Below are 13,396 nucleotides of genomic sequence, written 5' to 3'. Positions count from 1 at the left end.
CACTTAAAAAAAATGAAGAAACATGTTGTGAGACCAGCTGGAGGCAGGCAAGGAAAAGCAAGCAGAATTTCCCGTGGATGGCCAGGTACGGTTGAGGAAAGGGGTGCCAGAGGAGAGCGTGATGGGGGACAGGACATGGTGCAGGTCCTTTCCTGCCCAGCTATTCAGGCAGCACGCACAAAGAAATAATAATAATAATAAAAAAAAGTTGCAACAGCTAAAAAACAAGATCCAAAACTGTTTCCAAGCTGCGCAATGCTCTGTGCCTGTCCCTTGCCCCCAGTGCTGGTGAGGCATGGTGGTGCCCAGGTCTCCATGAGCAAGGACCTGCCGCGGGTGATGTGCTGGTGGTTTCGGCACTGGACTGCGGTGACACAGGCTGGGAGTGATGGGGCCATGCAAGTCCCATGGCCATGCCGTGCCAGGCAGGGAGAAAGTGTGGGGGGGTGTCATACAGTTTTCACACACACGTTGCCTTGTGCTCCCTCAGCCCCAGCCAGCGACGCCAGCTGGAGGAGACAACATTTATCACAGCTCTGCAGCTGCCTTTTATTATCCCCCCCCCCCCCCATGCTATGAATTATATACGTTTTTGCTGGGGGTCACTGATCTCTGGAGGCAGCATCGCTGCAGGCAGCAGCTGGACATTTGCCTGCCACAGCCTGTCCCTTCGGCTTTCCTTTAATTTTTTTTAATGTTTTCTCCAAATGAACACATTTTCCCCACACACACACACCCCCCCGCCCCAATTATGGGTGAGGTACACCGGGCATGGGGGCTGCTTCAGGCACCTGATGGTTGCATGCTGAATCCTGGGGCCTGGGGTGGAGCAGTGGCCACTGTCATAACAGAAGCTGTTTATTACTGTCCCTGCTGAGCTCACCACCCCCCCCCCCCCAACAGCAACCTTCTGACTGAGAGCCCTTTGAGCCTTCTTCGGGGAATTCAGCTCCAGGGTTACAGTATTGATACTGGGAGTCCCAAGTGGAACCGTGTAAATGCCCCATTCATGGAAGAAAAAAAAGGTCAAAAAGTTAAAAAAAAAAAAAAAAAAAAAAAAAAAAAAGAAAGAAAAAGCAAGGCAGAACAAACCCCTCAAATTCTCCTCAAGGATGGAGGCTACCAAAAATCCCATGCTGCGAGGAGCAGCTATTCCCCGTGGAGAGAAAGAATTAGTTACAGCCAAGCGCAGCTGGTGCATGGAGGGTGGCAGGCTGGGCGATGCGGGGAACTCGTGGAATCCCCATCCCCATTGCCCCATGCACAGGCAGGGCGGGTAGGTGTTTTTGCTGACTGCATCAGGTATTTTTGGTGACTTCTAGTCCCGGGAGGTACTTTTCCCGTTGCACACAGTGAGCTGCGGGCAGCCTGCAGAAGGAAAGCCCTGCAAAGTCTGGCATCCCGTGCGAGATGGTTTATGTTTGGTGGGGACTAGGGAAAGAGGAACCAAAAACCCACCCAGGAGGACACAGGAGACTCAAAAAGTGTGACTGATACCCGGCAAGAAACAGGTGACAAAATACATATTGCCCATGACCGGGCGGCGGCAGCAGCTCAGACACCACGCAACACCTTTCTCTTTTAAAAACGTCATTTAATCCATTAATTCCACAGCATTGCCATCGTACACACCAGCACGACACCTCGGTACATGGGACACAGAGCCAAGGAGATGCAGTTACCCAGAAACACGCTTTTTCTTCAAAAAAAACCCAACCCCTTCCCCCCCCACAAAGGATGTAAGGGGGAAAACCAGCAGTAGGTGACCGGAATAACTAGTTCTCTTCAGCAAGTTAAAGGCACTTAAGCAAGGGAACGAAACGCCAGCCTGACCAGGCTGCCTCACCCCGGTGCCCCATGAGCTGGACCCTGCCGGGGGCGATACCAGATACCAGGGGCGATGCTGGGGGGCGGCCATGGGGTTCCCTGGGAGCACCCGGGGGCTTTCTTACTTTTTTTTTTTTTTTTTTTTTTTTAAAGCTGAGAGCAAACTTTTTTGTATTTGGGGCTTTTGCTGTTCACGCTTTAAATCCAGCAGCCAGCACCTCCCCACCGATACCTGACCAGCCGCTGCTGATGGAGGCACCAGCTCCGTGCACCCCCCCCCACCCCCCCCCCCCGCAACGGTTTTGGCTTCAGAGCGCTGCAAATACGGCATTTTTACAGAGCAGAAATATAAAATCCAGCAGGTCTCCCCACATGCAGGCAACAGCATCAAGATAACCAAGAGCTACAGGGAAACTAACACCCCCTATATATATATATATATAATTTTCTGCATAGATTAAAAAAAAAAGAAAGAAAAATAAAGAGTTTACATCATCCCTGGTCTGCAGGCGAGGGCTTTCCAGCTTAATCCATCCCAGCATCTTTCTGCAGTAGCCAGGGGCAGGCACAGCTCGGGGACACTGCCCGGCAGGGACATGGGACACGGGACACGGGCCCCCATGGGGACTGCGGGACAGGGACTGTCCACTGGAAAGCCCCTGGAGCAACTCCTGGGAAAGGAAAAACAACCCTAAGTTAAACCAGCACACCCCCCCTCCCTCCCCAGCCCCACCAAACCCCGCCGAGGGCTGGCGCCTCCATAACCTGCACTTTCTGCAAAAAAGAGTGGGGGGGGGGGGAAAGAAGTCATTTTACAAAATACATTCTTGGCGGGGGATGAAATTTTAATGCAGCTCATGCTTTTCTGAAAACACCCTGAATAAGACATTAGCCAGACCCTTCGCTAAGATGGATTTGCCCCCGAGGAAAAAAGAATTAAAATGTAAAAAAAGCTGGCGCGGGCGAAACGCTTGTCTGCTGCCAGCTACGGCCCGGCAGCCTTAGGAAGGGGATGGCCGAGCTGTTTCAGCATTAAATCAAATAAATGAGGGTTGGAGACAGGCCTATTAGTCTCCCAGTGTCCCTCCGCCTGTACGCGCAGGGGAGGACACATCCGGCTCTCAGCTAATGAACGCAGCCACTAACGGGGAGCCCAGCCCAAAGGCAGAGAGGTGAGTAATTACCATATATAATACATTTAATATGCTGCTTAGATTTTTAACATAGATTTTTTTTTTTATTTATTTCTGACATCGGTGAGTCATTTAAATATTTAGCCCAGGCAATAAAATATAAAAAACATCCCATCTATGGTATGTGCCTGCTGATTCTAACAATAGTCACAACATTAGGGCCCAGTGAATGTTATTGTATAAGAATCTCTTAAATCCATGTCGTACATACATTATGAACTCACAAATAAATAGCTCTACAAAAATCCTGTCTTTTCTCCATAATTTCACGCGATCGGCAAAAAAAAAAAAAAAAAAAAGGCTCTTTCTGGTGATGACAAATTAGGAATTGCACATTTAGTTGGAGGAATACATTACTGGTGCATCACCAAAGTCAACCACTAGGCAACAAAAAGACGTATCATATGAAACAATTTTTTAAATTTTTATTTTACATATTTATACATAAAACTTTCAAGGTAACTCTCTGAATCCAACCGAATGTTAATAGCACATCTAAAAATGAATGTCAGGTAGTCAACATTCACAAAATGTTGAAAACTGATTAAAATATACATATTACTGAAAGCTACAACTTCACTACGAGGCAGGCATGTATTTTTTTGACTTGTATAGCACCGTCAAGTACAGTTTCTTTATTTTAAAACTACAGTGAAGAATAAAAAAGTAGTCAATGGTAAAATATCGTTCAACTGAAAATCTCTAAACAAACAAAAATAAAGTTAAACTACCCTCTCTTCTCACCCATGATTTATAATGTTATAAGTACTGTACATTTTTTTGTAATAATATTATTAAAATGCCTGATATTTAGTGGCACGAGTAAAAAAATTAAAATAAATTAAGAAGCAGAGGCCAATCACCGGACATAAAGCTTCAGACATGGTCAATGACTAACACTGGTTTTCTTGTGCGCCACCGTGGACATCAGCGCTTGGACACACACAGAAGCAAAATGAAGCCTCGCTCGAGCTCTGTTCCCGGGGCTCCGGGGTTCATTTTGCTGGCATCTTCTCTGCCATGTGCTTCTGCTGACTTTCGGCGTGTCTGGGGGGAGGAAAGAAGCCGCGTCAGTGGCTGGGCCGGGGGGAGGAGGAAACCCAAACCACAGGCAGGGCTGTGCTCCAAGCCGGCATCCGCGCCGCTCTGGCAGCCGACCAAAACCAGCATTTCCCAGAGGCAAAAACAAGCACCAGGCGAGGGATGTGCGGTCTCTGCCCAGGCTCCTTCCCGATGGGAGGGAACCAGGAGGTGGGCGAAGGGGAGAGGAAATCCTTCTCCAGAGCGGTTTTGGGTCAGCTGGGATCATCTCCTCCCCTCCTGCAGGGATGGCCCCGAACAATGCCGGGATGGGGACAGGCGGTGCCCCCCACCATGCACCAAAGCCGCCACCATCCTGACCAGCTTCCCAATAAATTTCGTTTACTGAACTGTCATTAATTGCATTTAGGAAGCAAAGCCTTTCTTGAACCACAGAAGGACAAACAGATGTGTGGTGTCGTTGTCGTTTGTTTGACCCAGTTCTCTCCCCATTCCAAATGCTCCCCCCCTTTCATCACTTGCTCTTCCTTAAGGGAAGCAACGACGGTGTCTCGCTAGACCCAGAAGTGACAACCTGCCTCCTTGTCCCTGGGGTCACCATCCCCTGGGCAGCACAAGAGCCACTCCCCAAATCCCTCACGGCCACCCCAGCTGGCGGAAACTTTTTCCGGGCAGAGCACCGTCAAATCTCAACCAGCTGCTATGCAGCACCACGGTGTTTTAAAATAGCAACAAGTTTAGGCTTTTTTTTTTTTTTTTTTTTTTTTTTTGCAAGCTTATTGCTTCAGTTCTGAAACCCCAGCCCTCGTGCACTGACAATAACCAGCATCACCTTTTTCAGCTTTCAATACTCCTCTGTGTTTCTGCAGCACATCACGAAGGATCTCAAAGGAAAACGCCTCTTAAGCCTTGCTGCCCAGGAGATGGAGTCCTTTAGGAAACCTGCCTATATTTTGCAAGGCTTTCTGTTTTATCGGCTATTGGACATTAATATTTAAGAGACTCTGAAATGCTCCCATCGGCCAAGTCCTCCTGACGGTGGAGGCAGACCTGCTGTCGCACACCCCAGTGAGAGGGGTGAGGGACACGGGGAGCTGCTGGGATTTTCCTTAGATGCACAAGGGTTTTGCAGCATTGCTCCTTCCCATGCTCTTTTCAGGCTTCAGAAAGGGAAACACCAATTCAAGCGCATGTGTTTGGGGAGCTCTTAAAAGCTGCTGACAGTCTCCAGAACCCAAGTGCCTTGATCTCTTGTTTTGGAGGAGAGAGCAGCGTCCTGCCCAGCCCTTACCTTTGATGGCAAAAGCTTCAGAACTGAAATTCTGCTAAAAGAAAACCCCTATGCGCTGCTGATGGTGAGCTGGGGACCTGCGAGGAGAGAGAAAATACCCCGAAGAACCTCCTTCACCTGGTCAGGTCCTCGATGTCCACCAGCATGGCGTCCTGCTCCGTGTGCAGCTCGTCCCGAATGAGCAGCAGCTGCACCAGCTCCTCGTTCAAGCCTGGTGCCGGGGAGAAAGGGGGTGAGTTTGGGATGTCCCGAGGAACCCTGGGCTGGGACCCGTACATCATCCTTCCCCGCTGCATTACATTTAAGCTGGTGTGCAGAACCAGAAGGGACCTCCCCAAAGGATGCACATTTTCTAGGATACACTGTAAGCCCCTTGCTGCTGCATGCAAGCAGTTCCTCCCCTGAAATAGCTTAATGCAGCAGCAAAAACAAAGATGAATTTCTCAGTGTGCCCACCCGCCCTGCTCTGGGGACACTGGCCAAGCCAGTCCCTCTGCTCAAGAGGGATGTTTGTGACACTGGATTCTTGCTTGGGGCTGTGTCAAAGAGTGGGGAAGAAGAAGAAAACGAAAAGGACCATGTGAAAAATTGATCTGCTGGCCCAGACTCCCCCAAAGGCTCTACCTGCCCATCACTCGCTGCCAGCGCTGGCGTTTAGACTGCTTAAATACTGGTTTAACGCCTCTTCATTTGGGACACAAGCTCGGTGTTAACGACATTAACGCTCATGCTCCCATACTTGGGGCGCTTTCTAAAGTAACATTAATTAACGAGCGTTGGCTTTTTTTTTTTTGGTGCCTTTGCAGCACAAAATAACAAATCACGACTCAACGGCGCAGCTCCGCATCCTCAGAAGGGCTGCTTCCAGAGGGGATGCCAATTAACCAACACAGGTGGGAAAGGAGCAGCACAGCAGCACCCAACCAACCTTCTTTTGACCTACGGCCACTAGAGAAGTCTACCTTAAAATGGTTAACTAATTAATTAATTACTTGGAAGATGGAGATCCCTTGGGGAAATAAACCCCTGGATCTTTTGGAGAGAGCAGAGGTGAGGCGGTGTAGTACCGCCCCTGTGGGCAAACGCAAGGACCCATAAAATGCGTTAAGGGGCTGTAGCCAGCACAGCATCGTGTTAACTAGGGAATGGATTTACCCTGGGACATCTGCTAAACCAGAGGGTTTCTGCGCTTACAGATGTTTTTGATGCTGTGGCATAGCATCACATGAAGATGCAGCCATAAAGCCACGAGTGGCAGGTGCTTCCAGGAAAGGCAGACTTCCCAAGACTATTTTTACCCCACGGGGTTTTGAGTTACAAGTGGGCCATTAGGTGCTGGCACAATGCTACAGCCCTCCTCTCTTACGGAGCCAAGCGAGGGCTTTAGGAGAAACTGGAAAAAGGAAAGAAGAAGGTTGAAAGAGCCAAATCTGGAGGCAACTCCATCTCCAGCTTCTGTGGTGTGTCTCTTCCATATATTCATGTCTAATACGACATTTATCAACGTTTCTATGTGTATCCTGGAGAACTGTTCTTAATTAAATGGGGCATACCAAAGAATAATTAAACAAGTGTCACTTACTTTCTATCTGTGAGTGGAGATCATTGACTATCACTTGTAGCTGCCCGATAGTCATGTCTCTTAGATCAGTGGGTTTTAAACTTCTCTTCATCAGGCATTCACTTATATGAGGCATATGTGGCAGCTGAAAAGAAATGTTCAATTTTGTACTGTTTTCTTCGAATTACTTCTATTCCTGAGCAGTTTGCCTTGCAGGCGTCCCCCTCTCGCAAGCCTGCATCAAGGACAGCACTGAGAGTACCAAAACAAGCTAAAACATCTACACAACGTTTGACCCAGGTCTTCAGATCTACCAGGAACAGTGGTGGAACGATGCAAGGGGAGGCGAGGGCTACGGCGAGCAGCATTGGACCAAGGCAGGAGTGCTCCAGGTTGGGATGGGATGCGATGGGATGGGATGTGCTGAGCAGACTGCACCTTAGAGGGTGAGCAGCACCATGCCAGCCTCAAGGCAGTAAGAACCTTCACACTTCATCATCTCATTCCCTGCATCCCGTAACGCCCTGATGAGACAAGCTATGTCAACCCTTCAACTCCTGACTGACAGTCCCTATCTCCACTGCTCCTCTGCATCTCTACAAGCACCGTGAGCAAGGACTGACGGCTGCTGTACGTGTCTTAACAAGCAAAAGCAAACAGCAAAAGAGCTGGTGTTACCCCCCTTCCATGCCGTCCCACGGCCCCCACTTACAAGATCCGCTACTGGCGATTTCTTCCTGTTCTGCTTTTCCACCTCGACCTGCATTTTGGCCATGGGCTTCGCCATAGCCAAGGCCATTTTGGCTTCAGCTTGGAGTTTCTTTTGCCTGGTGAGGAAGTCCATGTCATCGAGGGACTCCGACTCTTCCTCCGTCGTGTCTCTGTCGGAGTAGGACGAGCTCTGCTTGCTCTAGGGAAGCAGACATGCAGCTGTTACAGGCCCGTCGCCCCAACCGTGCCACAGCAAAGAAGTTTGCTGTCAGCTTAACATACTTTTGTACACTTACAAGTGGTATCATTTCTACAGAAAAGGCAAAAAGCACAGATATTTTTTTTTACTTTAATCCTCAAGTCTACCTTTAAAAATCAGAGTAGTTCCCAGGTAGGCCCCCTTGACTATTAATAGCAACTCGAGCACTTCAAATGGAAAGCGGAGCCAACCAGATCAATAGGTGTTGAAGGGACAGGCTGGTTAAGCTGGAGGAAAACATCGGGGGCTGTGGTGTTGTATTCACAAAGGAAAAGAAAGGAGAGGAAAGCTCGTGGGAGCTGATACTGCGTCATATCCATTACTGCCCTGATAATTATCAGAGCCAAAAAGAAAGGGAGGAAGGAAGGAAGGAAGGAGGAACACCTTCACATGAAGGCATCTGCTCTACAGCAGCTCTGTGCAAGCCAGGGGCAATTTGCTATCTGCCCCTTAGGATCTCGCATTTCTTTTACTGATGGCTGAACCTGCTGCTCTGGGGTTTAGCACCGCTGTTTTAATAGGATCAGCTCTTTATCAGCTTCCATTACGGATGGTCTCATGGTTTCCATGCTCCAGAGCCTCTGTGGGATGGGTTCTCGGACCTACCATGGGCGACAACGGCGTATCCAGGCTGGTTTCTGTCTTGCTGTCATCGGCGTCGCTATCCTTGTCGCTGCCGCTGTCGTTCACGAAGCAAATCTGCAGGTTCATCCCACTTTGTAATCTGTGGGGGCAAAGGGAGAGGTGACACCTTGGCCCCCTTGCGCCAGCTTTTCCCGCCGCGCCGATGGGCTGCGTGGACAAGACGCTGGAGCGCTGTCAGCAGCGAGTTGTTCACCTTTTGAAAGGATGCTGTTGTCCTGATGTTGTATTGGCCTCAGGAAAATATAACCACTTTCACTTTTTTCCAAGAAGAATGTCACCCCCCAGCCAAAAGCCGAGCCAGGACCACCAGCTCGCAGCAGCAGGGCATGGGTAAGCTCCCGGGGCTGCCCCGTGCTGCCGTTTCCGAGCGGCAGTTACATGTGGGACCGGGAACACAGTGGCCGGATGATGACAATGCTTCTACCACCATCTATTGATGAACTTCAGAATTGCCAAGACACTGCAGAGCTTTTGTCATCACAGGTGGCTATATTATTACATCAAATAAAAATATTATATATAAAGTATATATGGAATATATAAAATTATATTATATATAAATATATAAAGTATATTTTCTATATAAATAATATAAATAATTTATTATTGTACTATATAAAGTAACGTGTTCACGATCGAAACTACTTGTTCAGAAGGTTAATAAGGCTGTTTGTGGCCAAGAGGCGCTACTGTACAGCAAGAGATGGTTACTGTGTTTTCTGGACTCTCCACACCATCGCCCAATTTGGACAGGTTAAGACCACCCAAATTCACCTTCCCGGGAATGATTTTCTCCACGGTGGCTCAAGGCAGGAGCATCCCAGCACAGGCTGAGAGAGGGAAAAGCACTTCTCCAGCTGAGAGCATCCCGGCTTTGGCTACAACGACAGTTATCCCCCAAAGCCACTGCAGCGCAGGTCATCAGCAGATAACACACGTTTTATGGGTGCCGGCTGATGCCCGCAGAAGAGCATGGCACACCAAGCTCCAGGTGGACCCCATGGCTCTCTCTGCTCAGACCAGCCTCCAAGAGCAAACAATGGAATGGATTTTTTGGACAAAAGGGTGTCTGTGAAAGGCCCCACTGATGTTCACATTGCGGAGCAGCTCTGCAGCCACCAGCCAAGCCCGGGATCTCCAGAAGAATTCACCCAACTGACACCAGAGTCAGGCCCATTTGTCTCCCACAAATTCTGCTCTCCTTGCACATCTTCCAAATTCATTAAAAATCAGCCCCAGAAACTAGAGACTTCGGGGGTCACCTCTATCAGCCTTCTTGGTGCACCCTACCCCATTACTACCTGCTGAAGACGGGGCAAGCCCCCCCATACATTCTGCTGCCTGTTATTCCTCATTCTCAACATGGCGGGGGGCTTATATTGGTACTTAGAGAAAGCAAACCCTTATTTTCCATTTATTTTCGTGGAATTTCTTATTCACCATTACCATAAAACAGATAGCATTAATAATTGAATTTTTTTTACAATGAGGGTGATGAAATACTGGCCCAGGTTGCCCAGAGTGGTGGTAGATGCCCCATCCCTGGAAACCTTGAGGTTGGACGGGGCTCTGGGCAACCTGATCTAGTTGAAGATGTCCCTGCTCATGGCAGGGGCCTCGGACTAGATGGCCTTGGAAGGTCCCTTCCAACCCAAACCATTCTATGATTCTATTCCATAATTCTACACAAGATTTTAAGCCATGGTGGACAGATGCGGGTACCCAGGCCGGGCAGCAGAATGCACCCTTGGCTCAGCTTCAAATTGCATCGCACAGAAAGGGCAGAGCAAGCGCAAAACGTGGGTCTATGACTCACTTGCCTTTCGAGAGCATGACCCCAACGCCTGAAACCCAGCAATTCATGCTCTTTAATTTCGTACACAAGCACAGTTCTCAACGAGAGCAACGGTCCCCCAAAGGTTCCTGTAGGTCCTGTAACAGGCAGCGTGCAATACTAATGCTTTGCCTGAACGATAAATATTAATGAAACGCCAAATCGTCCAGGTACAGCTGGTAATTTCTCGTGGCACAGCTGCCAAACCCTGCCGTGCAGCGTTAATTAGACCCGTGCTATAATTACAAGATAGCAGCTCCTGGTTTAGCTGTAACTACACAGAGAAAAACTGTTTTCCCTTTCAAATGACTCGCAGTTCAATTTAATTTCACAATTGTACCTCTCTGGTGTAATAACAGTATTCCTCCTGGCTTTATGCCTCTCTCAGACTTTTTTCTTCTCCTACACCATGGCAACAGGTAGATCTTCACTCCCAATGTGGGAGGCGCTCAATCCTTTCCAAGTGCCATGGGTTACTCCCCGGCAGCTGAATATAAACAAGCCTTTTTGGAGTATATTTGATGTAGATATTTAAAAAATCAGAATAAGTGAGGTATCCATGCTACGCAATGTGCCAGCCCCAGGGATGCAGCCGTGTCCAGCCAGCAGGGCCTGTGTGGAGGATGTAGATGCTGGGGGGTGCCAGGGAGCCATGCTAAAGCTCATTTTTTCCATTCTCTGGTGCTTTCTGTGCTTGAGATTAATTGCTCTCCACTGCCCTGCTGTCTCCAGGGCTAGCTATCAGCATCAGATCTCTTTCCAACGGGCTGCCACCTCCTCAGCCACCTAAGGAAGATGCGCTTTCACAAACCTGTGGTTTTTCACCAACCATCACCACCACGCTGCCTGGCACAGGACTGGTGGCACCGTGGGACCATCCTCGAGCCTTGCCCTGCTTTGGACACACACATCTGGCATTAAACCAGGCATTCAGACGTGAAAATCCTCAGTATTTTGCAACTCAACTTAAAGAACTCCTTTGGGAAAAAAAAAATCAAAAAAATCAACTGTTTTCCTGACAATAACTCCAGTTGTGCATTCACCACCGTTCTCGGTCCGCCCAACTCAAAAGCAATGCTCACTTCAGGGCAGAGATCCTAAATGCAAACCAAAAGGAAACCTACCTCAGGAAAATTCATCATTGCTTTATCCTCTGAGCATCCAAATACCTCTTCTATACAGTTTTAACCTAGTATTTTAGCATATCATTTACAATTAGTTACATAACAGACAACTATTGCGTTTGGAGCATAAGACGTTGCTCTAAAACAAGGAAAAGTCAAGAATACGGTTGCAAGCAAAAACTGAGGGATCCTCTGAAGGGCAGGTCTCAGGATGACCCACGGGAGGCATCTCACGCTTTTCAGCCTCCAGAGAGGTTTTGGGCTGCGAGGCCCCCTGGCTTACCGGGAGGAGAGGCTCGGCTTGCCGCTCTTGCTGCAGCTGGTGTAAAGTCCCGGGCCATCGTCAAAGAAACTGCCTAGAGCCAACTTCTGCCTGATGGATTCCCGCTCATTCTTCTGGGCCTGAAAGGGAAGGGCGACAAGAAGAGATGAAGCTGCCGGTCACGACAGCGCGCAGGAAGAGTTGTCCCACCAGCCCCCCCGCCACGCTCATGATTCCCAGCATCCCCCAAGCTGTCTCCAACGCTTGGGTGGGACACATAGCCCATCCCAACAGAAAAGCTCATCTACATCTCTCTCCACATATCAATAGATACATATCTATATAGACATACACCTAATGTATACTTCTGATACATACCTTATACATATATATATATATATATAAAATATATAAGCCACCAAGGCCACGCTTGCACCAGTAGCGTCTTCCACTTCCCTGAGCAGCCTCCAAAACCACACAATCCTTCTTCTGCCAACATGCTTAGAGATTATCCATTATCAAATTATTCATTATCAGATTATTCAAATTATCCACGGTTTAACAAATGTATTTTTATACATATATGCTTTTTTGAATAAGGGCAAGCCACAAAGTGGTTTGAAGTTAATCACCGATCAATGACTATGGAGATGACATTGTAACCAATGTGCAATAAATGAAAATCACAGATCTACATTAAAAATTAGTACCAGTACTATCCCCGTGTCTGTCACTAACAGATTATGTGCCAACGCTGACTACAAATTCATACAAGGCAGCAAGTTATTGATAGAAGGAACATTCTGAAGCCCACAAACATTTAATTTTAAAATAACACATAATACTCAATCAAGAATACACAACAAAAGAAAACATAGCAGGCAAGCACGGGCTGCCTCCACGGTGTTAATTAATATAACTGCGCTTCCCATATTTCACCTAAGTAAAAATAAAGCACCTTTTTTTGATGCAAGGAAATGAAATGTAACAAAATGCAAATTATTAACTTAAAATAGCTAACAATTTAATTCCAACTCCAGTGCTGACTACATACATAACATTATCACACTGCCCATTATATTGTCAGTCCCTTACCAAAATACATACTTCATTCGTAACGTAACTTCTTTTATTTAAAATATTAAAAATAACCCCCACGGCATAAAGCACTATTGAGTTTTTGGGTTCAGCTCCTGGCTTCTGAAGTTCTACCCAGACCACCCAGTTACGTTTTTCTGCTTTGTTTTTTCACGTTTCAATAATTGATGCCTCAATCACATGGAGGCAGCTAGACTGAGAAGAAAAAATAGCCAGCCCTGCTGGTGAAGGCAGCACAGTGAAAAAAATAAGTCAAAATGAGTGAGAAATATTGTTTTTAGTGGTCTGAAAGCAGAGACAGGGCTGCCTGTGCAGGTTCCTCACGGTGTCCATCTCATGATGCACGTTGGCGTCTCCCCCGTGAGCACCAGCCGCATCCCTCAGTGCATCAATATTTCACGGAGTCAGGGATACTTAGCCTCCCCGTTTTTTCCAACTCAGCTGATCCTGTCCCACATCTTCCCATCTACTTCTGATTTTCCTTGCGTTCCAACAGAAATCAGGAGCCCAAAGTACATCTCCACGTCCTCCTGCCCAGCCGGGACAGCGC

The 13,396-nt window shown here is 47.9% G+C and overlaps 1 protein-coding gene across 4 annotated transcripts in view; it reads right to left on the bottom strand.

Annotated features, from left to right (window-relative positions):
• Positions 1-3,423: 3,423 nt before the first annotated feature.
• SCHIP1 (schwannomin interacting protein 1) overlaps positions 3,424-13,396 on the bottom strand; it is a 183,138-nt gene continuing 173,165 nt past the window's right edge. For all 4 annotated transcript variants that reach the window (XM_063338185.1, XM_063338188.1, XM_063338186.1 and 1 more), the window contains 6 exons: positions 11,770-11,888; positions 8,490-8,607; positions 7,626-7,823; positions 6,935-7,058; positions 5,470-5,563; positions 3,424-4,067 (listed from right to left, as the gene is read on the bottom strand). In XM_063338185.1, the coding sequence (XP_063194255.1) occupies positions 4,016-4,067; positions 5,470-5,563; positions 6,935-7,058; positions 7,626-7,823; positions 8,490-8,607; positions 11,770-11,888 (705 nt within the window). In that variant the 3' untranslated portion in view covers positions 3,424-4,015. The remainder of the gene's footprint in view (positions 4,068-5,469; positions 5,564-6,934; positions 7,059-7,625; positions 7,824-8,489; positions 8,608-11,769; positions 11,889-13,396) is intronic.

Source organism: Chroicocephalus ridibundus, chromosome 6, assembly GCF_963924245.1.
Source record: "Chroicocephalus ridibundus chromosome 6, bChrRid1.1, whole genome shotgun sequence".
NCBI lineage: Eukaryota > Metazoa > Chordata > Aves > Charadriiformes > Laridae > Chroicocephalus > Chroicocephalus ridibundus.
Note: the sequence above shows the minus strand (reverse complement) of the source record. Positions and strands in the feature narration are given on the sequence as shown.